The following is a 26,760-nucleotide window of genomic DNA, read 5'->3' on the forward strand; positions in this document are numbered from 1 at the left end:
TAAAGGCAAATTTACACGGTTCGTTCCTCGACGGTGATCATTACCAGATGAATCATCCGCAGCGCAGAGTTTTTATTTAAACGGTGTGTATCCATCAGCGATAAATCATCCGATAACGATCGAATTTATCCGTGATTTTATCCGCAGTTTTAAATCTAAGATCGAAGACGTGAATTTGTGTTTATAATGTGATGCTATATTGTATCGCAAGTAAGATTATATCTCTTTAATTTTTTCTAGACCAAGAGAGAGAGAGAGAGAAAGAGAATTATTTTGCTAATTAAAAATAATTATGATAGATTGACAACAGGGTATATAATAGATTATAAGTTTGCCTGTGACATCAAAGATAAACCTTACAATATACCGCTTTCGGTTCTCGGTTTTCCTTACGTTTTGATATACGTCCGCGAGTCTCCTCTCGTCAAAAGCGCCCCGTGTAAAATCGCCTTAAGCATCAACGATCCTACGGCGTCAGGACCCTCGTCGCGGCCGTCGTCAACCAGCAGCAGCGGGACGGAGAGGCAGTAGAAAGGACAGGGCAGGAGAAGGAGAAAAGGGAGCACGACAATGCCCCACCCCGGTTTCTGGTATCGATCTGCCGCAACGAAAGTCGAGATACTGGCGTTGGAAGTATCAGCCGGACGGATAAGTCCGAATTATATCGGGCCGCGAGAAATACACGCACACGCACAGACATATATATATATCCTCTTCACGCGCGTGTAACATGGCCACGTTTTTACGGCGCGCTGCGTGCGGATCCTTCCAGCTGCTACCTGACGCGGCGAAGGCCAACCCGGCTCGCTGAACGACTTTTGTCTCGAAAATGTCGGTTGTCCTCCTCCTCCTGCTCCTCTCGGTGCCGCCGGCACCGATTCGTCACCGCCGTTGCTGAGCCAAGCCGAATCCGAGTCTCGAAAATGACGCGTTATTGTCGTGCCGAAAATTATTCCCGGTAAATCGACATCTCGTTCCCTATATAGTGATATCGTCGTCCAGCGAAAGAGAGAGAAAATACAGGCCGAGAGTCGCCGAAGGAAGCGATTACGATATGACAGTCACTCGAAGTAAGTCCATTATGCGCATTTAATAATAAACCAATTAAAAAAAAAACGTGTAAAAAATAAATCTCGGACGGTGTGTTGATAGATTCGCGTTAAGATAAGGTAAATATTTATTTACGACTGCAAGGATCGATCTTTGATTTGTGTCCCGAGATCGTCTCTCATTTGATGTACAATACATTTTATCGTTTCATATGAAAATCGCACAAAGTTCTCCAGATTGTCACATCATTAACGATCGAAACCAAAAGAGACTCATATTACGGCTTGCGAAATCTCCCTTCGGTGGACTTTTGTTGGTTTTTCGCAATTCTGTCCTATAATTTGCAAAGGATTGGAAAGCCGCGCCTGATTGAAAAAAAAAACTATTGAAAGCGTCGAAACCATTGAAATGCGATCTCCGTCAGCTGAGAGGCATGCAAAGCCTCTGGCTGCGAGAGTGCTCTTCGTAACAGGTAGATAGATAGAGGAACGATGCGAAATTATATCACTCATACATGCACATGTATATACGTATGCGTTTTCCTTTTTTTCGCTATAATATGTGCGTGACGTAAGGCTCGCATTCTGCGTGAAAAATTGCACGGAAGATTCTTGCTTTCGCGGATTTTATCGAGCATATTGTTGCAACGTAGTCTCCCGCGTTTTAAATACGCGAAAAAAAATAAAATAAACGTCGAAAACGATGCATCAACGCGTAAAAGTAGGCCGATTGATTATACGAGGTGTTTCAAAAAGCGACGCGAAAAGGGGAAAATGTGCGTCGAATTATTAACTCTCATCTCTCTTTCTCTTTTATGCGTGTTAAAAATAGGCCGAGTATTGTAGGGTGTTTCTCGAAGAGCTGTTCATCGATTCTGATGAATCATAGACAATAAAAATAACGACAAATGATGATGTTGAGGCATCGAGCATTACAATTATTTATTATGAAGAATAAGTGGTAGAATCGCGTGGAGAGAGACTAGGTGTAATATATTGTAATGTGATACGAAATTGCTAGATGACGCAAAATTAATGATGCTGCAAACAGCGACGTATCGACTGTATACAACGACCAATTACATCGTAGAATTCATGTTCATGTTTACACATTCATGAATATCCTGCATGCATGCGTAGATGACTATTCTTGCTATCTGACACATGGAATTCCAAGAAATACATTGTGCAACATGCTTATTTATAAATGTGACCTAGTTCTTTTATCTTCCAAAATTTCTAATTTAATAATATCAGTGAATCAAAAAAGAGGAAAATATATTATTATTTTTACATTGTGCTTTAAAGGAATATGTGTGTAACAACTTCTTATTTCTTTCTTGAAAATAAATTGAAAATGAACGAACTGAATTTTTTTACGCACGTTCATTGAAGCCTTAATTTTTATTTCCAATTATCTTTTACGTCAAATTGACAAAAATATCAAAGTAAAAAAAATATATATATTTTTATATTCGATCTAATTCTTAATTTCGCCTACGATATGTGTCTTTGATTAATTGCATAGAAAATAATATATTAATTCTACAAGATTCTCATTAATCTTGGAAATTAAAATTTAATTTTGAATCTTTCTGCAACTTGCAGTAATTTTTGCTTCAACGAAGCAGCTCGTCGCGTCATTGCTCGTAAAAGCAATATAGACGCGCACGCGCTGATGTGCAATAGCTCTCACTCATCTGTACTTATCAGTTAACACATTCCTTAATTAAACGAGACGGTCGCCTCGACGTTAGGGAAAACGAGTAACTAGGCAGCGACGAGCCAAGCTCCGGACTGTGTTCACGTGCGCGCACATAGCATAATTACGGCGCTTTATAATTATTAAGTGCGCGTACAACCTTTTCAGGAAGAACGTCTTTAACGACGTAAGTAATTTCAAGGATATTATTACACGTGTTAAAAAAAAAATTTTTTTTTAAAGCAATTTACATTTTGTATTGATAAATACGTTATTGATAATAAGGGAGTAAGCCGCACATGTCTGACACATTCAATATCACGCTCCACATAAGTGTATATGTGTGCATGTATATGTGTGTGTGACAGCTGAACGTGGCGAAATTAATATTTGTACACCCGAAACAGATGAGTAGTTACAATAATACAATAATATTCGATATTACGAATTGACATTTTTTTTTCCTCAACCGAGATTCATAGTCGAGAATTATTATTGACGCTCTTGTTAAACACATGCTCTCTTTTTCTCATAATTTTTTGCAAAAACTACAAGTGGGATATTGCTGATTATATCAACAATTATCACTCAGTTGACACTCTATTCCCTTTATGGGAGGACCTTGCACGATAACCATCTGACGCTTAAACATTGTTTGCGAAGTGGTTACGTCAGCTACATATAATATCGAGAAGTTGGCCAAACTCACGCCTGAACTTTCCGCACAATGCGTGACTTTAATGTGTACACGAGTGCGATCGACATTTTGCTCTCTCGCAGTCGAGCACACAATCTGGAACAGTAACAACATCCCATCGCTACTCTTGATGGGTGTAAGAGAAAAATAATATTCGATAAGAATCAATATGTAATACTATTTAGCAAATTACTTGACGCTTCTATATTGGAGTACGATATATAGCAGGGATTATTTATTATTATAACGTTTATTTATATTTAAAAATTTTTATTTTATTTTATAATACCGTACATTATTTGGAAGAAAACTATATTTTTGATAAATATAACTTTTTACGTATGCATTCTACAGCAGTGATTATCTACTAAAATGCTAAAACCACAAATTTTAATAGAAACATGTGACTGTCATATTTTGACATGGAATTGCTAGAAACACGTGCTTTCTCGTTTTACGTTTGTACATAGGAATCCGCGATGTCATTAAATCTACGAACAGCGGCGAAATTACAATAAACCAAATTTCCATCCTTAATTAGATGGCGAAAGTTTCAAAAGCTCTTCCCCCCCCGAAACGCGCGTCTCCAACTCAAAATCAGGACTGTATATCATCATATACACGTTCCTCGCCGCTTTTGTACTCGATAAAAACAATTTTATCGCGACTTTCATTTTTGTCTATACGAGACGCTCGTCCGAGAGAGTCGAGATTTGCCGGGCGCGGGATAATGAATCGTCTCGTAGAGGCTCGTCGATCTTTATGGGGCTATTAGAGGGATAGGCCTTGAACACGTGTTCCAGTGCTGCAGAGATCAGCGCGCGCGAGCGGCTCCCTTTGTCTTCCCGGCTAGAAGAGAGAAGAGGATTCCGCGCTATACTCCACACGTAATCGTCCGAACATATTTCAGACGCGGTGACGCAATCAGTTACCTAGCGGCGAGAGAGCGATCCAACGCAAACACACATTTACAAAATTCACCTTTAACCCTCTCGAATCGAGTTTTATATATATATGTATGTGCGAGCATTCGCGAAATTGAAACTCGCCGGGAAGATTCGTTTAATATAATCCAAGTGCCCTTGAAATCTCGTCGGGTAGGACTAAAACTTTTCGTCAGAATCAAAAGTTGAGATCAAACCTTGTTATTTGATCGACTCTTACGAGCGATTTCGAGTTTAAGGCGCGAAAGTGACGAATATATTCATAAAATCATATAATTCTGTCTTGGGCATATTTTCTCTTTCTACTTAAATTTTATTATATAGAAATTCACGCGTGTTATTTCTCTCGCGCCGACGTATATTTAAAATTAAAATCATTATTAGGTATTCTTTTCGTCTCCTATTTCATCGACACGTATCCGCAACTATGCTATTGTCGGCATAGTTATTAACGTCGGAAACGTGGCTGCCGCTTTTTTTTCGTGCGCAACGCAACGCAAACAGCGCATTTGCATCCGCTGAATAATCATCAGTATTGGTTTATGAATACTAAGAATTGGCGCGCATATCAAGGGTCACGATTCGCGCTGCCGCTAGTTCCTCTTTCTCTGTTCGCGCGATCGCCCGGTGATCGATCGTCCTCCCGTCGAATAAATGGATACGTCTCTACGGGTTTGCGAAGAATGAAAGAAAGAGATATGTGTATGTGTGTGCCTGAGAGAGATAGAGAGAGAGAGAGAGAAAGACCGAGAGGTGGACGCGGTTGAGAGCTGAGGACGAGGAAAGGAGAAGAAGCAGGGGCTGATTTATGGGCGACGGCGCTGAGGCGTTTTCGCTGCGTAACTTCCGCCAATTTTGTTTCGTCTTGCCTCGACGGGGGAGCCTGGTTTCCGGTTTCTAACTGAATAGCCAACTGTGACTCGCCGCGCTGCTCTATTCTGCCCCGTACGATATTACCAATGTTTTCTTGCAAAATATTCCACAACGAAACATTAGGACACGAGTCGGTATAAGATTAAATAAAATGGCCTTTCTGGTTTTCAAATGAAAGCAGCACTAATTTCATCAAAATTTTTGCAATGATTATATAGATGGCGTCCATTCAATATTGGTATGTGATAAACTTCATTAAAAATTTATGATAATGAAATTTACGTGAAGGTGAGAGAGAAAGATATAAAAGGGACCAACGATATCTTTTCTCATATATATTTTATTAAATAATCGAAGCAGTTGAAATAATAATATAAATTAATTGTTACATATTTAATTGTTCATTAACTGCACTATACTGCTTTTACATGCAGAGGAATTAAATTTTCAACAATTTTCACATCCGTGTTAAGAGATAAATACTATTCAGTTTAGAAACTCTTTGGTAAAAAAAAAAAACATTTTTGATTCATCTCTATTGTTATTGACCTTTTCTATTATCTACGACCGGCTCACATTGATCTTTTGTTTGTTAGTTGAATTTTTTATAATCTTCGAGAGCTTTTATTTTGATACTTTCAAAAATCTCTATTGCTATCGAGGGTACGATTGTTAGCGTCGATCGAATCGCCGATCGAATTGCCGATCGAACGCGGCAAGAACTTAACAGAACAAGGATTACTGCAGACGTGATCGTAACGAAGCAAAATCTAGGCCGTGAGACTCTGAGAATTGGAAGGTGCAGGTACGAAACCTCGCAAGATTCAAGCGGTTCCCTTCTGAAACCCGTCTCTCTCGTTACACCTGAATTTAAAACATGGGATGACGTAACAATCTTCAGTCAAGCACAATGATTTTTTTTCATTGCTGTCAAATTTTATTTTGATATATTGCTATTTTTAATTATTTATTCTTAAAGAGGAAGCACATTGGTATATAGAAGAAATTGTGCAATTTTACAGAATAATCACAATTGTTACAATTTAAAATGTAAACGTCTTATTATGATATTGATGATTTAATAAGATAAATGAGAAAGAATTGGATAAAAATTCCGCGCGTTAGTGTTAATTACTTTTATTACTGAATATTATTAATTACTTTCTCTCTGCGTATATTGAAGCTATTTTGTCAGAAATAATAGAAACGTCGAGTGGATAACAATTTTTTTAATTCAGTATTTTTTTTATAATGAAAACACAAGTTAATCTTCCATTGAAATAGACTTGCTCGAGGAAAAATCGTCTGTCGATTATATACTGTGACATATAAGCGGCATGTTGCGGTGTTTCGCGAAAATTGTCGATTAAAACTTTGAGGTCGGCCATTAGCCTTCACCCACATTACTCAATCGCAACGATTGCGCGATTGCGCAAGCTATTCTCTCCAGCACACGGCTCGTCGCGACTGTATGACGTATCGAAGGTGTTGCTCGCGGAATTAATTCATGCATTAATTATTGTGAGTACTTAAACGCTCGTTGCTCGATGTATCATATGCAACGCATATATTATTCCGCGCGATCGTTGTCACGCGCGAACTACATTTCCGAGCATTGTTATGATTTTATACGCAGAGTGCCTGTGGTAAAAAAAGAGGTCTATCGTTATAAATTTCACGGAGACGGATAAAAACCGTCACTAGCAAAAACCGAATCAAGTTGGATCTATTCATGGTTAAACAAAATGTACCTATAGTCGCAATAAACGTGTTTGATAAATAGATAGAAAGGAGATAATTTTTTTTCGAAATAGTTTTTTTTTTCTACTAAAATCTAATCTTAATTTAATTTACTGCTTTAACGCGTCATTTTCCCTTTTGTTTTGTTTTAGAAGTTTTATTTTCCATTATATTGCTATTATTCATTTCATTATTTAAATTAAATATTACGGTAACTATGTGTGCATTTTTCGATATTAACACGAGATGAAATGATAACGGCAGCAATGACAGTAATATTATAACATTTTCGCTAAAACACGACTTGCCTGTGCAGCATATAGAATAGAATATTATTCAAAATATTCTCGCGTAATACTTTTTGCATAATTTTATTCTGGCTAACAACGAAAAGCTTTTTAACGAAATCCCGAAAATACTGATGATCTATCATTACATTAATGTTTTTGAGAGAGAAAAGAGATACGTAACCACTGTCTGAATAAGCTACATTAAAGATGTTTAATGCGCGAAATAAATTTATGCGCATTATCATGACTGTTTAACTACATCGATAATGACAGTCAATTGCGGCAGAGAGAAAAACGCGAGAGCATTGTCGTTGCATAATTAAATGAACTAAGTATTTCGTGGAAATGCACTAGGGTATTGCACGGGAACTTACAGGAGCAATTAGCAGCCATGGATCGTAATTAATATTATCGCGCAATTTAATATTATCATTCTCATCAGAGAAAAATCGTGCCAATATTCTTCTTGGCACATTATTTCTTATTCGCTCTATTACGAATTATCCAATTATTATAGCTATCACGATCATTGGATGTTTATACGTTTCAGACAAATCAGTTAACACACACGGTATATCATGTGTTACATAATTTATGTGTCACGAAATCATTTTCAATTTCGAGGCTCCACTTATATGAAATATATGGTACATTTTTGTATATCATTATTTATTTTTGCAGCCTTAATAAGATCGCGTTGCCAATTTAAAAGCTGCATTGCATTATTGCATTATTTAAATTTGAAACTTGATTCGTGAAAAAAGCTATTCCATTGCTTGTAAAGTATATCTCGCTGCTTCGACATTCTTGTTAAATGAAGTTAAAAACTCTAAATTCGTAAAAATTTATCGCTAAAATTAGAGAAACGTATATAGGTATGCATTCTCTATATACCGAAGAGGAATAGATTTTTCGAAATGCATCAAAATCAAGTCTCTCGGTAACGAGAACGCGAAGTATGCGAAATCGAAGAAATCATGCGCTTATACGTCAAAGCGTGGATCGAAATTGCCACTCTCGGAGAAGACACTGACCTAGATACCGATATACATGGAGAAGGTCGTATGTAAATATACGTCGTATATATTACATATATGTATACATACTTCGATGTGCCTGTGTATAGATAACATTCAGTGAATAATACTCGACCGGCGCGTGCACGCGTACGTGCACATGCATACACACACATATGCATGTGCACATACACACACGATCGCTCTGGTGGCGCATAAAATAAAGGGTTATTTTCTTCTCCCGGTCTCTCTCGCGCACACGAAAACTCGTGTGTGCATACGTTTATGCTCACGTTGTAATGGCAACGTACGCGCACTTTGTGCATACGTATCGCGAAATGTTTGCCATGTTAATTAACCATACGATAGAGGCCTTTGAACACAGGAGTGAAATTAAATTTGGCGGTGTGCGCATAAGTAAAGTTGCATATCAACGTATCTCGTGTTCTTCAGTAATGAAAATGATTGAACTGTGTGTTCACTGATATTATTCCATTGAGAGTATCAAGAAACGAATAAAAGGTATTATTAATGAATTTATATAATTATTATGCTACGATATTATAAATAGAATTCACAAAATTTATCATGATCTTTCAAATTCTTTAATGTCAGTACGATTTTGTTAGAAAACATTTTCCAAAAGATATTTAAATTTTCACATTATTATTAGGAAAATATACATTTATTAAAAATAATGAATATAAGAATGATAAACATAAGTATGCGATGAAATTCGACAGAAAAGATTTTGTTCTATCGCGTCACTACACAAGAATTCAACAAACGATCGGAGAAAGCCTTATCTGTCAAAAAAACATAGAGTTTCCTGCTTCACTTTTTACATGTTCGTGGATATTTACATGGTGAGCGCGTATGTGCGATGCGTCAGCGCGTAAAAGAACGCGCCAATGCTTGTGAATGAAACTGTAATAGTGGCGAGTTCACGTACATACGTACGTGCGTAAAGTTATATCGATGACTCAGTCAAGTCAGTCCACTGACTCTCGTTACAACTCGCAATTTACAGGCGCTTTCTCAAGGGATCGTTGAACTCCATCGAGCGTTGTCTTTTTTTTTCAAACTTTCTTTCTCACAAACATCATTAAACTCGATATATTACATGAACGTAGAAATTCATTTTACATGACACGGTAATTAATGTATAACAAAGTTTTGCAAACTTGTGCGGATACGGCGAACTAAATAAAAAACGATCTAATCAAAACGAAATTAACACGTTTATAAAGAATTCACAACGCAAGCATTTTAAGGTATATTCCTATTTAATGAAATATTTATTTAATTAATTTTAATGGTAACTGCTAACTTCTTAAAAGCATAATTATTTATTGAGAATACATCTCAATCGATTGGTAGGGATTATAATGATTGTAATCAACATTTAATATTTATATTAGAATACATTTGTGGTTTTTCATTTTCGACATAACAATTGGTTATACACGAATAGATGAACAATGGGCAAGATATGCCACGATGGTCATGATAATCAATAGATTGTGGCTGATGGTATTCAACTGTCTGTATCAACAGTTAACAGCGGCAAAATGGCCATTTCGTGTTTCCATTCGTCATTCCGCGCCGAACTATAATTTAACAAAATGTAGTGTATTCGAAATGATTGATAATCGAAGGTAATTATTATTCCACACACTATATATATATATATATATATATATATATATATATATATATATAATGCGCTCAGAAATGGACGATAATTGTGTTCAGCTTTGATGAGCGTCGACGAGGCGCGTAAAGGCGTGCGTTCTCAATTATGGAGCAGTCTGATAGAATTGTGCAATATATTTTTTTTAGTACATCAATATGTAGCTATTAATATGTCTTAGGTTCAAATTTTTAAGTAAAATAAAATGAGAGTTGTTTTATTAGTTTTATAACGGCACACAAGTAATGAGAAATCTCGACACATAATTATACCTTATAATTTGTGAGAAAGACACTTGGAGAAAACTGAACGATAAATTAATGGATTAATATGTGCTTTGCGTCGCGATATCGCTAATAAAAGTAATCGTTATTGCGAACGATACCGATAACTTGAATATTCGCGCATATGTAGATGCGTGATTGACGACACGAGCGCGTCGCGTTTATTCATGAATTATGAATACAATTGAAGCGCTTGATATCGCCGAAGCAAAAGCGCGATGCGGCTTTTCCGCGGGATTGGCCGCCTTTCTACGCTCGATTGTGCTAGGTCGAGGCTCTCGGCCGTCGTTATCAACGTCGGCAGATAAGAGCCTTCCTCGTTAATTAATAAATTAATGCCCCCGGCAGATAAAATCGAGCCGAGGTCGAGCGAGCCATTGAGTCTCGAGCCTTTAATCCGCGTCACCAGGAGCAAATCGCGTCTTCCGCACGATGAAGAAAACTAAAGGTCGTGTCAGGGCGCACGTAATTAATTGCACAACAGATTATTGATTATTCGTAAACGTGTACAGAAAGCTGAAGCGCGTGAATTGATGTAAGATAGCGGCGAATTCTCGGCTCTAATGACATCGTGTTTTTTTCAAAAGATTTTTTTTGTCTACGCGCGAGAAGAGATTAGCGCGATTGTGAAAAATATTTGTTTACTACGGTAAAATTTATAAAATCTTCCTATTTGAGACAATGTGTGTATCACTTTTGTGACAGAATACAAATATTTATATTATTGAAAATTTATGTTACCGTCCATTCTCGAGAAATCGTACAAATTTAGAGAATCTACTGTATAAATATAATTTATTTTTACACGAACGTATAATATTTCAGTGTCACGGGTTGTCAAATCCGCTCTGATTTGTCAGGCATTCTTCATCGTGTGTATTCAAATATATACATTTTACGTTCATTGATGAATAATATATAAAGAGGAAGATTTTGGCAGAGAGTTAATGCGTAAATGTAAACTGAAATATCACTTTGGCAAAATTTTGAGATACTTTTTATTCAAATTTCTAGAGATTAGAATACTATCCCGTTTATATTATAATATTACGCGAAGATACACATATCTCACCGTCTCCAGGTTTGAGTGGTAATTTAGTTTATGAGATAACATTTGGATTATATCCAGAACGCGGTTAGTGGACTTCAGCACGGTAGGCTATTTTCTCTGATAGACTCGTTGAATGATATCAATGATAATACGCGCACATTCTATTTAGAGAAAGTTTATTATTTCTTCCTTAAATTGATAAAATGTGAGAGAAAGATAGAGCACGTATGTATAATACATGTTTCAGTATTCACCTTTTCTAACGTTTAATGCATATAAACGAGAGAAACTTGTCCTTTGTTCTTTTTGAATGTCTTTTGCTGAAATGTCATCAATTGCATCATTATATTATTAAATTAAATTTAATGCATATTTAAAAATGAAAAGGACGATAATTCTAGTCAAATTTAAGAATAATATCGATTTATTGTCAATATATTTCACCTGTATAATAGCCATCATTTCTTTAAAAGAAAAGAAAAAAAAAAAACAAAATCTACATTATGCTAAAACCACAGATAAGCCACGAGCGAGCGCGATCACATGTCGATTGTGCTTTGCACAAGTGGCTCGTAAAAATTTGAAGTACCAGCGTTTAAAGAGATATAACTATATCGCTCTCTGCGCGCTGCAGGATTGTGTTTTAGTTAGATACACAGGCACGTTTGGGCGATATCCGTCATACCGATCATAATTTCTGTCGAAATGCGGTGTGTAGACGCGACATACCGAATAGGGCGACTTTGCAACAGTGAGGCAAGCAACGCTAACATTGACTCGGCATTCATGCATTAGCCTGTGCGCCAGTGTAAACGCTTTGCTACATTCATGTGTTTCCTTTCCCGCGGCAAACGCGATCGATGGCAAATATTACTCTGGTCAATTCCAGCCGACAGTCTATTTACTTGTTTGTGGTATCACTTTGCTGCGTCGATAGGGAAAAGTCGTATGAACGAGAGAGAGAGAGAGAGGGAGAGAAAAAGATAAGCGAATGCGATTCCACACGGTTTACATATACACGATACGATGCTTTCGATGCATCGAATAGCGCAGACGCAGTTATCGAATATCAGATTCAACCACCTATATCTCCCTCAACGAGCTTGCGGCTAGTTAATCGTTATGATATGTGGTAATGGCGACTGATTTGGAATTAGTCTCAATTTCGGACTGTTAATGAATTACACTACTAGTTACTGAGCTTTGAATATTTTTCTAGAGAGAATTAAACTATAATTGTGGTCATTAAACTTACATCTTAAAATGATTTATTTATTAATTCTTCTGATCGTTTGAATTAATATATATTAAAATCCAAGGAGAGAAAAAGTTTTGTCTATGAGTGATGATGCGCCAATTATAAAATTACAAACGTTTATCAATTAGAAATCATTACAAATATCATAATTTATATAGGGCAAGAATAATAAAAATTTTAGAAAATAAAAACTGAGAGACTCGTTGCAGAAGAAGAAGAGAAACTTGTTTCATTATCATTGATTTAATCGAAGATGAATTTCGCATCCATGCGAAATAACGAAGCGATGAACGATCTAGCGAACGCGCAGCCGATGAAATATATTCGCTAATGACTGCACGCTCGCATCTTAATAATTCCATTGGTCGACTGATATAAGAACTTAGAGAGCATTCGAAGTCGTAATTAATGACATAATATATTTCTGTGTTTCAGGTGCAATGTGGAGTCTCGTGGAGCCGGCTTCTACTATGAGTTGAGGCTTCGTAATTAATCGTGAGTACATGAATCCCTCCTCACATATGTATATGTATATATAATACGCCGGCGCACACATATACGCGAAATCGAGAGAGGGAGAGAAGAGGTCGTTAAGCAATGTCCATGTATGCCCACATATGTAACATTCCCTAAATTGCGAATTTTATCGTTCTCGCACTTCCTTTATTTCGCAATTTGCGCCCGATGTATGATTGCATTAAATCGCACGGCTCTCTCCCGCGGCTTTATTAATCGAGTCTCTTTTTTTATTACCGCGAGGCAATAAAAAGTCGAGTAGCTCGCGGCGGTTTTCGTAAGTATATATCGATATAGATAGATATGTGATCTCATTTCTCGATATCAGATCGCTGATATTTTTCTCCGCGCAGAGCGAGAAGTATCTAGCAGCGTCAAGAATGTGCATTAATATTTCACTATATAGGGGATTTCTATTCTTGCATCTTGAGCGATATATACAAGAGCATTGTATATGTATATATATCGCGTATCACATCCAACTTTTTTTTTTATATAAATATCTCATAAAATAGCGTTTCATTTAACTTTCAATACACGACTATAGAATGTTATAAATGCATCAGACAACACGTGTCATTATAAAGAGATCGATTACATAAAAAAAATTAAAGTGTGATCAAAGTTTAGAGGCGGTAAGAATTTTTAAATATGATATGTTTCGTACGAATTATTTTATATGATTGATTAAATCGTTTCATACATTTCATTAACGATATTATCGAGCAGGCGTTTCCGACGATTCTCTTTTGCGCGAAATTTTAAACATTCTGCTGGATAAATCTATCTTCATTTACGCCAAACTGGCATTTCCCCGCCGTAGTAAGCTATAGAATCGCGTTTGTTGCTGAATGAAGTGCTATTTGAGCGTTAATATGACTTTATTTCGTAATCGATTCGCATTCGATTCGCCGCTCGCGGCGAGAGGGTGGATTGGGGATGGTGGCGGTTTTTCATTGTAGGCGATATTCTCTCTCTCTCTCTCTCTCGACAGAGAGAGAGAGAACGAGATAGAGATTACGGCGCTCGCCCGGTGCATTTCTTCGTATCGATCGCCGCCGCGCGAATACTCCCACATAATTCGCTTATTACAGCTTCCGCGTATCTCCGCGTATCTCCGCGTTTTCCCCACAGTATTCCCCGGCTTCTCGGAAAAAGTATGCGCGCTCGCTCGGGAGGAACACCTACTCGCGTTTATGCATCCGCACAATCGCGCTCGTTCTCGCTCTCGCACGAGAAACGTGCGAGCACATCGCCGCTATAATTGCAGCCGATGCGACGTATGTATGTACGTTATAGCACGACGCCCCCCGGTCGCCCCGGTTGCGTACGCGTGTCGGTGGATGCACGAATGTATGTATGTCGTTGTGCGTCTGTATTCGGCGCGCGCGTGGGGAAGTCCCCGTTAACGGCACTGTAGCGTTCATGCAACCGTCGTATTTGTGCGGGTTAGAGAAAGAGCGAGAGAGAGAGACGGAGAGAGACCAGTGTAGCCGATAAAGAGAGGGAGAGAAATATCGGCGAGCTCTCGAGAGAGAAAGAGATCGAGATAGCGTGAGAGATAGAGAGAGAGACATGGAGTAGTCGAGGGATGGTTTTGCTCTGCTGGCTCTGTATTGATTGCTGTGCTGCTCCTCCACCTCCACCATCTCTTGCGACGATCTATCTATCTCTCTCTTTCTCTCTATTCCTGTCCCGATCTCTTCTCCTGCCCCGCACACCAACGCGGCCGCCCGTAATGTCGGTTCGCTCTCTGCGAAACCATCAAGATCCGAGGTCCTCGTTGCGCCACGTATCTCTTCCCTCGAAACGCCCCGACGAGAGAGGGAGCGAGAGAGAAATCCGCCTGTAATTGACGCAGATAGGAGTGCCATCTGCCGCGGCACCGACGTCGGAGAGGACGGGGAATGCGCGTAATGCCGTCCTCGACGACGTGTTCCATGTAAGGATTCATTGAATGGGAAACGAAGTAAGGCCGCGCGCGAGCGGCTCTTCGTGACTCGCTATGTCGAGGCTCGCGTGCTACGTCTTCTGCGTTTCTCCATTCGTCGCAATGACGTTTGTCGAGTGGCATTGGAGTTTTAGATCTTGGTACGTTGGCATTTTCGTAAGTTGGCTCTTTCGCACGTTTTCAGCGAGTTTTCGAATAAGGTGTAGCAATAATGAGAGTTAATGAGATACTGCATTGTACGGCTAATGATACGAATGAACAATAAGAATATTTATCTCAATTTATGAATATTAAGATTCATGACGTGCGGGTGAGAGAGAGAGAGAGAAAAGGGGAGGAGAATTTGTGCGTTACATATTTTTCTTTTTAATCGCAGTTTGAGGAAAAATTAATTTATACACTTTAACTGTATTAATTCTGAAGATGTATCTTTTACATCGAAAAGAGAATTTAATTTTTATACATTCATTAAGTTCTATACATTCATTAGATTATATATGTATATCCTGTGCACGAACGGTATAAAGATTTGATTATTCTGCATTATCATTGTTAGGCTTATGACAGTCACATTATGATAACACTATTAGATAATGAAAATTGAATTATATATCAGAAGATTAATGAACGAATATGCATTATTTTATTTTATATGTATCTATACATTATTATGAAACTTTCTGTGCAGTGGTGCTCGAAAGATCCATTAATAATACTTTTAAAACTTCATTAAACTTAAATATCACATACAATTTAGCTAATAATATTATAATACAATTATATGGATGTTTATCGAATTTCTTGAATTATTTCGATAATTGGACTTTTGTTCAAGAATTTACCGTATCGCTTTACCATGATTTCCTCAACGCTACAATTATAATATTGTCTGTTCTTCTAAGTGATAAACTTAAAGATCACACTGTTATCTACATTAACATTAGCAGTTTAATGTAACACGATATTACTCGTCTCACTTTGTTATTTCACGCTCATCTCTTTTTTTTTCGAAACGAGATTCTGGTTCGTCAAATATTATTATATTCACGTGGATCTGGTTTCATTACAGTAATTAACGGGAATAGCGATGGACTTGATGCAAATTAGTGTTCTATTTAAATTCGCTAATTACTGTTACGACATAACGATACGCTCGCTTCACGATGAAACATTCATGTTACAAGGTCCGCGTGTGACTATATGTTTTTCTTTCAAACACGGGGGAATGGAATCGAGTATAATTAACGTATATGGAAGTATTATCTGATGCGGCACAGTGACATCGATGCAGCGCTCGTGAGTGTGCGTAATTATGCGTGCGTACGTGTGTACTCTGTCCATCTCTTTCTCATCGTATAGCGTTGTCATGCGTACGCATAGATGAGTTTACATAAGAATATTAAACCAAATTTTTATAACGCTTTTTGGGAAGCAAGATTCTCTGTCGGCATTCATGAAAAATTAGACTGTTGATGTCCATTATAAATTAGCCGATTTTTATTTTATTGTCTAGACTTGAGACCACATGCTTGTTTACTCCTGGATTAATAAACGTGTTATCCGAAGCAGATAGTAAGCAAGCGCAGGAATAAATGTGATAAATTGTAATTGAATGCGTATTCGAGGCGGCAAAGGCACGTTCGCATCTTGAGAACAAACGGCGTGTGTTTTTTTTTTTTCTCGGCACGGGCTCTTTTCTCTCTCTAGCGACGACGACGACGACGACGATGGTGCTTCAACCGAGTTTCTCCCAGGCGAAGTCGAAAGGAGCGTAATACGGGTCGAGAAATCGATGGTCGACCGTGTCTTCCTTTTGCCCTCGGCTTTGCTGTCCCCGCCGTTCCCTCGTCTTAAAACATCCACCTCCTCTCCCCTGCACACCCTTTCTATCCTCGTTCTCTCCCTTCGCTTCCTCGCCAATTTACGAGCATCTCGAAGTGTGCCTGCCTGGCTAAAAACCGGGTAGCGTCGCGGGCTCGCCCGGATATTCCGGCGGACGTCTTGCGGATGACGACGACGTCGAATCACGAATAGAGCTCCTTACCATATTTGTGTATCGGTATTTTATTTCTCGTATTACTTTAGCTCACGATAAAATAATTCCCCGATATTAACTCCATAACATTATTAATTAACGACGTTTATTAATTGAGATTTAAATGGTTTTTTTATTCATTGATTGAAAGAACGCTATATTTAAAGGAGATATACGCAATTAAAATATTGTGCTTATATACTTTTATTATGATGTGCATTAGTAATAAAAATTTATCTTTTTGATAACTTATTGGTCACGGAGAATATATCTCTCTTATACGATTATTACTCTTTTATTACGAGCAGTTTTATTGACACTTTGCAAGTAATCGAATAGCGATATGCGTGATATCCTGTATCAAAGGAGTGAAAGTATCGATGCACTTAATCATAAGCATCCGTATATATCTGCGGATTATTCATGATCTACGTAGGAATGAAAAATATGTTCTGGAGAAATAAGTAGAGAGTCGCTGCAGCTGCAATAATTGCGCGAGCTCGATCTTGCCGTATTATTCGGCGCGCCCGGGAGACACGTCTAATTATACGCTCGGATGGAAATTATAATTTCGACCACGGATTCTAATATTTTAGCATCGCGGGCATGAGAGCTCGAAAATTGCGGGAACGATCGAAACTGCGTGGAGAAAAAAAAAACATTCGTAATATATTGAAGTTTTAGATTCAATTAATTGAATCGCTTTACATTGAGTTTCCCTCTTCTCTCTACTTATATATTGTTAGGAAGTTTTGATGTCGTTTATGAAGAACTTAAAGGCAATGGCCAAACTATCGTATTACTAAGTGTCTCGAACTTTCAATTTTGTTCGATCGATACAGTATTTTTTGGCGTCTTTGAAAATAGAATTATATTGTAAAAAATACGAATATTTGTTTAAAAAGCAATTTTGATTGGAAAATATTTTTTGCATTTAATAAAAGTATAACAATGTAGGCGATAATCTATCAAATTATTAAAACATAATTTGCAAGTTTTAAACAAAAGTGAAAGTCATTAAAATATGAATTTTAATATTTGAGTTAAAAATGTTAGAATAATTTCACTTAATTTCTCTCTCCCCTTCCTCTTTTCTCTCTCTCACGCAATTTGATAAAAATCTGCATTTTTTTTCGATTATCAGTAAGTAAAGTAATAGCAAAATAGTAAAAGATATTGAAAGCACTTCTGGTCAATAGTTATCTAAAGGATAATATTTCCGACAGTAAAGAGCAGCTATACGGTTTTTTTTTATCAATTACAAATCAAGAGTTTCGCACATCATCATTCACGAATCTGAAAACCATTGTAGAAAGACATTTTTTCTATTAACTGCTTCGATATAAAATAATCGTGATTTATAGGTACTTGAAATGACCGATATTATCGCAATAACTACTTGCTACACAATGTAGTATATATATCTATATATAAATTTTCGACGTCAGTAATGAGTTTTTATTGATATTTGATAAAGAAACCTATCTATTACCTATTTATATTTGATAAAGAAAAATACATTCATAACTGACATATTTCATCGATATCTTATGTAATAATTAGGAATAGAAGCTCAAAAATATATGTAACGCATTTATGTATTGTGAAAAGTGGACGAATTTATATCGTTTTATATATAGAAGAAAATCTCAAATAAAAAGACGAAGAAAAATAATATTACATTGATCTCTTAAAGACGATAGACTAAACAATTGCGAGAGAAAAATATTATATATTTAATTATATATTAATTAATTTATTTTTCACAATCTTACAATTTAACACCTTTAAATGCTTATGTTTAAACATAGAAGAGACATTTTGTTATAATCCTCTTAGAGCAGCTTATATTTTAAAAGAAAACCATGAAGGAAGATGCGTGAAAAACATAAACGCGCGCATTAGAAATGCTATTGAAATATTCAAATCGGATTATCTTGCTTTTTTTCTTTTGTCTCGCAATGTCGATCAATACCAAGTACTTTCTTTATCCATTAGATTAACAAGAATAAAGACACAGAATTATTTATATCTTACTTTCGCCATCATTCAACGGATATCGATCATGGCTCTAGAAAAATCCTGATGTAAAACTTTTCAATGAAGACTGTACAAACTGATAAGAACTGGGACCACCTCGAATCGATACGTCGTTGATAACGATCGCGTGACGAACTCGTAGAATGAAAGCTATTGTGTATACCAGAGTATAGTATATCAATTTTCTTGTTCGAGTCTAGTGACGATTCCATACATTCTAGTGAATATATGAAATAAAATAATATTCATTAGAAAATTTTTCTCTATTGTCGCAATAAATAATTTCATTCATTAGATTCTATCGGAAGATAATCGATATATAATCACGTGTTTTACTTGCTTTTAATATAGACACATGTTTAGTTCTCTCATGAATTTAAGTGCGTAGATGGACCATTCTTTGTGTCAGTAGCTCATTTATATACTTTCTCCGGGAAATTTTTGACATTTTCAAAAATTATTAAGATTAATTCACGCTAAGAATAGATCCTTTCGTTTGAGATTGCATTTCATTTTCAGGTGCGACAAAAGATGCATTGGAACATTTCGCTTGCAATGTACAATTATATTTATTTCTGCATGAAATCTATAGAATCCACTGAACGATATATATTCACGCGTGAAATTGTCTCGCCTCTTAAAACTAAATTCTTTGAAAACAGAAGACATTGAAACGTGTAATTCAACACGTTAACTTGACGTTGCATAAGTACTTCGCAACATCAGCACAGATAACAAGACACGCGTGTAAGAACGATGCGGTTAAATGCGTGAATTTCTGAACGAGACCCAAAAGGCATTCGAGATGAAAAATCATCTCGCTCGAGAATTAATTAACGCAATTGCGACAACGGTAATCAGAGCATCTCTTGCGTATGATAACTGATAATTATACTGGTTATATGATAATAGCGGCGCCGCTTGTGCAGCGTCTAGCCTAGCATCAGCCTAACCTAACGTTGTAACGATGTACATATATTTATACAACAGCTGGGCGGCAGGGAGGAGAGTGCGCCAGTCAGCTGATTGAAGCGCTGGAGGGGAAAAGGTATATGCGTGTGTATGTGTGTTGTGTTATGTGGTATGGAGGGGAGAACGACCTTTATTTAAAGCGCCGCCGGAGGAGGAAGCCTTTCTTCGACTGGTAAACAGTCGTCAAATGCAAATGTGAGAGAAGTCTGTGTGTATGTGTGTGCGCGCGTGCGTTTTATGCTCGAGATATAACTTTAAACGCGGTTTTTTTTTTTTTTTTGTCGAGGAATTCCACGAGAATGTTTTTCATTAGCGGCCTGGTTAATTAGGTGAAAGAGCTGTACCTCCGATCCAGATGACGGTGCAGTTCTGCGTTATAGGCTATTGTGTATACGTAGAGAATGAGAGAAAACGTTTGTTTCTACTATCGACTTTTCGATATCATAGATACTCGTCGCTATCCGACAACCGCGAGCTGATTTATTCAAGTTTATTTTGGATTAAAAACTGTCGACATAAATATAAATATGTTATATTTTGAGAACGCTATATGTATTTTTTTAATATAAAAGTAATCTCCTTAGTATTTTCTGTTACAAATCGATCGATAAAAAAAACTGTTATTCTTCTCGAGTAACAAACTTGCGCGCATCGTCGTCGAGGCTCTGCGGGAAAAATCGCGTATCCCGGACTCGGTGCCGAAATTTCGAGACATCGACCGGCGGCGGTTTGTAACGCCGTCGTAAATATCGGCGAAACCTGTTCCGTCTCCTCCCTCTCGTCGGATTTTTTCGAGATAAAAAGAAAACGTGCGGAGAGAAGGAGTCCTTGGCGAGATGCGGACTCCGCGCGCGAGAGTAATATAATCTTTCTTCGCTGGTAACGAAACCGTATGCGGTGTTTTCAGGGGACTGGCATGGAGAAGGAGAACTCCGCATCGGGCGGAGGCGGCGGGGCTGAAGCGACGACGGCGGCGACTCCGGGCGCAACCTCCACCTCCGAGAAACTCCAGGCGGACCAGGCCAATCCGTTGCTCGATCCTACTGCACTCTTCGGCGGTAAGTCATTTTCGCTCGTTTCGCTATTCTTTTCTCTTTCTTTTTTTTTTCTTTCTCTTTCTCTTTCCCCCATTTTTATGTCTCTCCCTTTTCCGCCCGTAACGCGGAACGACTACGACGTCGCCGATAAGCGGCGTCGTTATGCGAATCGACGAAGATAAATCGGAGAAAGAAGTTCGATAATAATAGGAGAGGAGTCTTTCTTCGCGCTCTAATGGTGGTCGGTTTCTTCAGCGCATCGGTTGAATATCTATTTGTAGAATAACCAATATCCGCTAGAATTATATCCCGAATTGCTTGGACGGTTAATTATAAAACGGAAGAATCGGCCACACGAGAGAGTGGTGCAGATGATCGATTTCGAAAGGGATAAATTTCTGTGCTAGATAAACAATGCAAATATTAATATCCGTTACACTCGCGATGTAACGAAGGCGTTTCATTAATCTGATCATCTCTAATTTGTATCCGGTAACAATTCTATACACTTTGTATCTCTGCGATGATATCCTTCCTCCCTGGATTTTTCTAATTTTCCCGGCGATCACGAATAGGGGCGGAAATTGTCCTCCGTCTTTGTTTGAGCAATCATGCACGATATTGTTTAGGCGAAACGAACAAATATTTTCCGTCTAACGAGCGTTCGGATGCACGTGCTTGGTATTTCGAAAGGATATGCGCGAATTCCGACGTCGTTATATTTGCCGGCGTGAGTTATCGTGCTTGTCCAGGAGGAAGTTTGCTCCCGGCTACTCCGATTTCGGTCGTCGAAGCACGTTTGCACGACGGGCGACGAGTCGGACGGTTTCGCACGATCCGGCCGCGAGTACATAAGCTGACAAATTGGAGGGTTTATTGCAATAGAGAACACCAAAAATGAAGTTATCCATGAGTTTCTTTCTCTGAAGCGCGGAGGCTGGATCTTTGATGCCTCAGAGATGAATCGCAAGTTATCGTCAAAACTAATGTAGTGTTCAAAGAATTTCTTTTTGTTGTTACCAGTGATGCCAGAATGTGTTGAAAATATTATATTTTTTTGTAAATTTTTATCGCCCTGTATCTTCGAAACGAAACGATTTTCGAAAAATCATGAGAAGTATAAATTTTCATAAAATGATCCAAGGAATCACCCCTTGAATTTTTGACATATGTTTAAGAAAGATCCTGCATGTATATAATTCTTCAATTAATGAATTCGAGCGTCAAATAAGATATATATTTCGCACGATCTGTGACTTTTCTTACATATCGTGCTGTTATAACACTTGCCATGGATTTACATGGTCGTTCGAAAGCGGACGCGTGATACAAAGTGGGCCCAATACGCTTTCACGAGCGTCAACGCTATATATCAGTGCTGTTTTAACGAGCGGAGGGCCTCCTTTCTTCCTTTCTCTCTCTTGCTCCATCCCGAAATCAATTAGTTGTACACACACATCGCGTACCCAGCCTTTCTCTCCCACCCCCATTCTCTCAAAATTTCTTTCTCTCTTCTCTCTCTTCCAAGGTTATCAAGGCTCCTTCCGTCGACTCTCGATCGCTTCCTCGCGACAAAGGAGAGAATTCGAAGTCTCGCATATCGCATTCTTCGATCAAATTCGTTTCTAGTGCTAGTCTTAGATATCTTAAACTTTTTTGACATTTAATTTCAATAAATTTCAATAAAAATTCTATTCAGAAAGCAGGAGTTGAATCATAAAGGAAAAATATGCAAATTGAGGATGATTTTTATAAAAGATATTTAACCCGATCTGTATAGCACTGTATTTTTTTCTGACATTTTTCTCTCTCTATCGTTGAATGTTATAGTTTGCCATTTAATTTCTAATCTTAAAGTTGCTTTTAATTGTAATACAAATTGTCATACGTTCTTTATGTGGAAAGTATTAATTAATGACAGAAGACGATAACAAGCGAGAGTTATTAAAAGCTAAACTTTTCCAACGTAAATAATCCTAAATAGTAATTGCTAATCTATGTTGTGTAGCTTATGAAAGAGAGCCTACATTATTTAATTGTTAAATTATCGCGCGTGTAAAGGCAACAGGCGATCGGATGTTAATGTAACTGGAGGAGTGCATTCTGCGCTCTTTTATTTTTTTTGCGCCCCGAAAAACCGGTACTACTTTCGTTCCCTCGTAGAGTATAGGATCTCTCCGTCGCCTCTCAACGAAGACGAGACTTCGTCATTTATTTCGTCGCTTCACCTTCGACCCGCCATCCCTCTTCGTGTTTCCTGGACCGCCATCGAGTCGCATCTTCCCCTCAACCTCGGGCGAGATCTCTCTCCCGAGTTGTTCTCCGCTGCGTTTTCCGTCTGTCCCTCTTCATCCCTATTCTCCGTCCTCCCTCCTTTCCCCCGGGTTTCTCCTGTCCATCGCTGCCATCCGTCTCAGTCTTCGTCAACGACTTCTCTCGGTTGCTTCTCCGTCGCGTCGCTTTTTCTTCGTCCTCACTCCGGGTTTAGGTCCGTAGGGCTTTGGGGACGCAAGAACGAACGAACACGAGCGAACGAGCGGACGAACGGACGCAAGCAGCGTGATGCTTCCCTCCCCTTTCTCTCTCTCTATCTATCTATCTTTCCGTCGTTCTCTCGCTTTTGGTCGGTCGCTTCTATAGCTCGCTCGTTCACTCGCTCGGCCACCCTCCGTCTCCCTCGCTCTTCGCCGGTTCTGTATATTTATTGATTGCCACCTCACCTCACCTACCACGGTAGACCGAGGTCTGCGGCAGTTTCCCCACCCCTCTCGCGTTTCCCTCGTCCCAGCCTCATTCTGCAGCGGCAGCAGCAGCAGCATCGCGCGTTACGAGGAGCCTCTGTCCCTCTTTCTTGCTCTCTTTCCGCGCTATCACGCTCCCCCGCCTCTCTTTCTTTAGCTCTCATCTCTCTCTGGTTCGTTCGTCGACCCACTCTGCTTTATTCGAAGCTTCGTTCGTCCTCTCTCTTACTCTCCCCGCAGCAACCGTGGTGCTTTTACCTCCTACGCTCAATACAAACTCGTTGGACGCGGCAGAGTTTTCGTTTGAAGCTACCATCCGGGGCTTGCGATATATATCCACACCCACACCGTTGCCGCCGCCGTCGCTGCTGCTTTCTCGTCTTGACGTCGACGTCGACCTCTCGGCGTCGTTATATCTCGACGGCGGATGACTCGCGGCGGTGCCAGCGCTGCAGCGAGAGTGCACCCTAGATGAGAAGACGCCGTCATTTAGGCAAAGTAGGGAAACGGAAAGGTCTATGCTGGCAAATGATACTTCCCGTTGCAGCTTCTCTCCCTTATCTCTTCCTCTTCCTTAGTTTCACTTCTATAATAGTACACTGTGAACTGACGAACTTTCTCTCTCCCTCTTTCTGTTATACTGAATTTATGATAACGCGAAATCTGCGCGAACACAATGATGATGTACCTGAAGAGATTGACGATCGAACGGGTCTCGTAGAAACTTTCGACTTGATTAAATTTTATCGAGTACTTAATTATTACGTAATGATAATGTGATGCAGCTCGATCTCTATTCAGATATACTGTTTTTGCATGCTATCTTCGTCAGCAATATTTTGACGTGTCGCTTATCGGCGCCTTTATCGAACTCGTTTGCCTCCGTATATACGTCATCGTAAGTTTGTGTCGTATGTCACATATAAAACGCTGTCATTCGTAGAAAATAAAAGAATCGAACGACACGAACGGGGAAAAATTGTTATCTCTTCTCTCTCTCTCTCTCTCTCTCTCTCTCTCTCTCTCTCTCTCTCTCTCTCTCTCTCTCTCTCTCTCTCTCTCTCTCTCTCTCTCTCTCTCTCTCTCTCTTTCTTTGTGTTCGTTCGTTCTTTGTGTTCCTGTTACGTTCTCCATCTCGTTTTCGCTCTTTCTTGCCGCTCGTTTGCGATTCCATTGCTCTGTGACCCTTCCCTGACGGTTTTACCACCCACACCCGGTACGAACACCGCCGGGCGAGCCGTGGTTTCCTCTTAAAGCTCGTTTGTTGTCGAGCTCATCGTACCGCCATGCGCGCCGAGCAAACTCGATCGAAGACGAAAAGGGAAGGAGACGTGATTAAAACGCTAGTGATGTAATAAATCCTCGTTAAATATTTCCGGTACTCTTTATACATCTTTAACGCTAAAGATTATTCTCGATTCTATTCTGTATTGTTCATACTATGTTATTTAACAACATTTAAATGTACACAGAGAATTTTCTTTTAGAATTTACCCTGAAAATCATGGTGATCGTGGGACAATATGGTATGGAAAGAATTTTATGAGAATTTCTCTGATTAATATTTATCACAATAAAAATAATAATATCTATCACAATAATATAAAATATATTCGATTAATTTTACTATGCAGTTTAAAATTAATCAAACATGTTTTATATTTTATTGTGATAGATATTATTATTTTTATTGTGATAAATATTAATCAGAGAAATTCTCATAAAATTCTTTCCATACCATATTGTCCCACGATTACCATGATTTTCAGGGTAAATTCTAAGAGAAAATTCTCTCAGTGTAGTCATGTAATTCTGTTTAAATTTTATATACCCGCACATGTGAAGAAAATCGCGTGTACGAAATCCCATTTTGAAATGAAAATCTGATGATTGAGCACTAAAATTAGTTAACATAAATGAACACAATTTATTTCGCTAAGAGTATGATCGAATTGTAATTGATGTAAATGTGAAACAAAAATCAGAGTTTTATATTAAATATGAATATAAATACGAATATTACAGATTTGCAGGTTCGATACTCACAATCAATAATTTATTTGACAAATTCAACATTGTGATAATACATACACACATCATAATCCAATAAAAATGGAAAATCCAAATATATTATTTTGCGTGCAAATATTTGAATATTGTGAATTTAAGAAACTTTGTAAACTATATTCTATTTCTTTTTTTCGTAAAAAAAAAAAAAAAAAAAAAAAAAAGAAATTAGTTTCTCACACTGACAGTTTTTATAAAACTAAATAACAGCTTTTAAGTAATTACATAAAAAAAAATAGTAGTTACAGTCAGATTACAGTATTATAAGCGTGTCTACATAAATTACGCGTTATCTGCATAGATTGCACGTAAAAAGATAATTTGCATAGTCCACGTGCACGCGTAAACTATTGTCGTTTATGCGTTTACGTGGCCGGTACGAGAATGCGTAAATGCGAGTATATATACTTTAACTCGGTGCACACACGACGCTTCCTCTCTCGTTTGTACGTGAGAGCGATTGTATGTCGGTTCTACACGTGGCTGTGCCGGCTATATACGAACCAGGGATGTAATTATTTTATAGTAAGAATAAACAAAACGAGCTACGGATGCAAGTGTTTCCTTTAATGTAAAAAATATGCACGGAAAATATAAAAGAACAAAAATTTTTATTCTTTATCTTGTTTAAATACTAACTTAATTATTGATCAAGATCAATGCACATTTCGACAAACACGTTTATTTTGAGTTTAAAATTTCATGTCTCAGCTTTATTAAGATAATGATAATTTATTCGACATCGCGAAATATGTGTCGATATTTAACGGGTGTGTGAAATTGGCACCCCTATGTTATGCTATC

General features: G+C 38.1%; 1 protein-coding gene across 16 annotated transcripts in view; it reads left to right on the forward strand.

Annotated features, from left to right (window-relative positions):
* The window catches only part of LOC145943054 (bromodomain adjacent to zinc finger domain protein 2B), a 154,983-nt gene that overhangs the window by 86,231 nt on the left and 41,992 nt on the right, over positions 1–26,760 (forward strand). For all 16 annotated transcript variants that reach the window (XM_083050274.1, XM_083050271.1, XM_083050267.1 and 13 more), the window contains 2 exons: positions 13,033–13,092; positions 21,019–21,169. In XM_083050274.1, coding sequence (XP_082906400.1) covers positions 21,028–21,169 — 142 coding nt within the window. In that variant the 5' untranslated portion in view covers positions 13,033–13,092; positions 21,019–21,027. The remainder of the gene's footprint in view (positions 1–13,032; positions 13,093–21,018; positions 21,170–26,760) is intronic.

The sequence above is a fragment of the Prenolepis imparis genome, unplaced genomic scaffold (genome assembly GCF_030444845.1).
Source record: "Prenolepis imparis isolate NDT839.2.m4 unplaced genomic scaffold, iyPreImpa1.0 SCAF_11, whole genome shotgun sequence".
Classification (NCBI taxonomy): domain Eukaryota; kingdom Metazoa; phylum Arthropoda; class Insecta; order Hymenoptera; family Formicidae; genus Prenolepis; species Prenolepis imparis.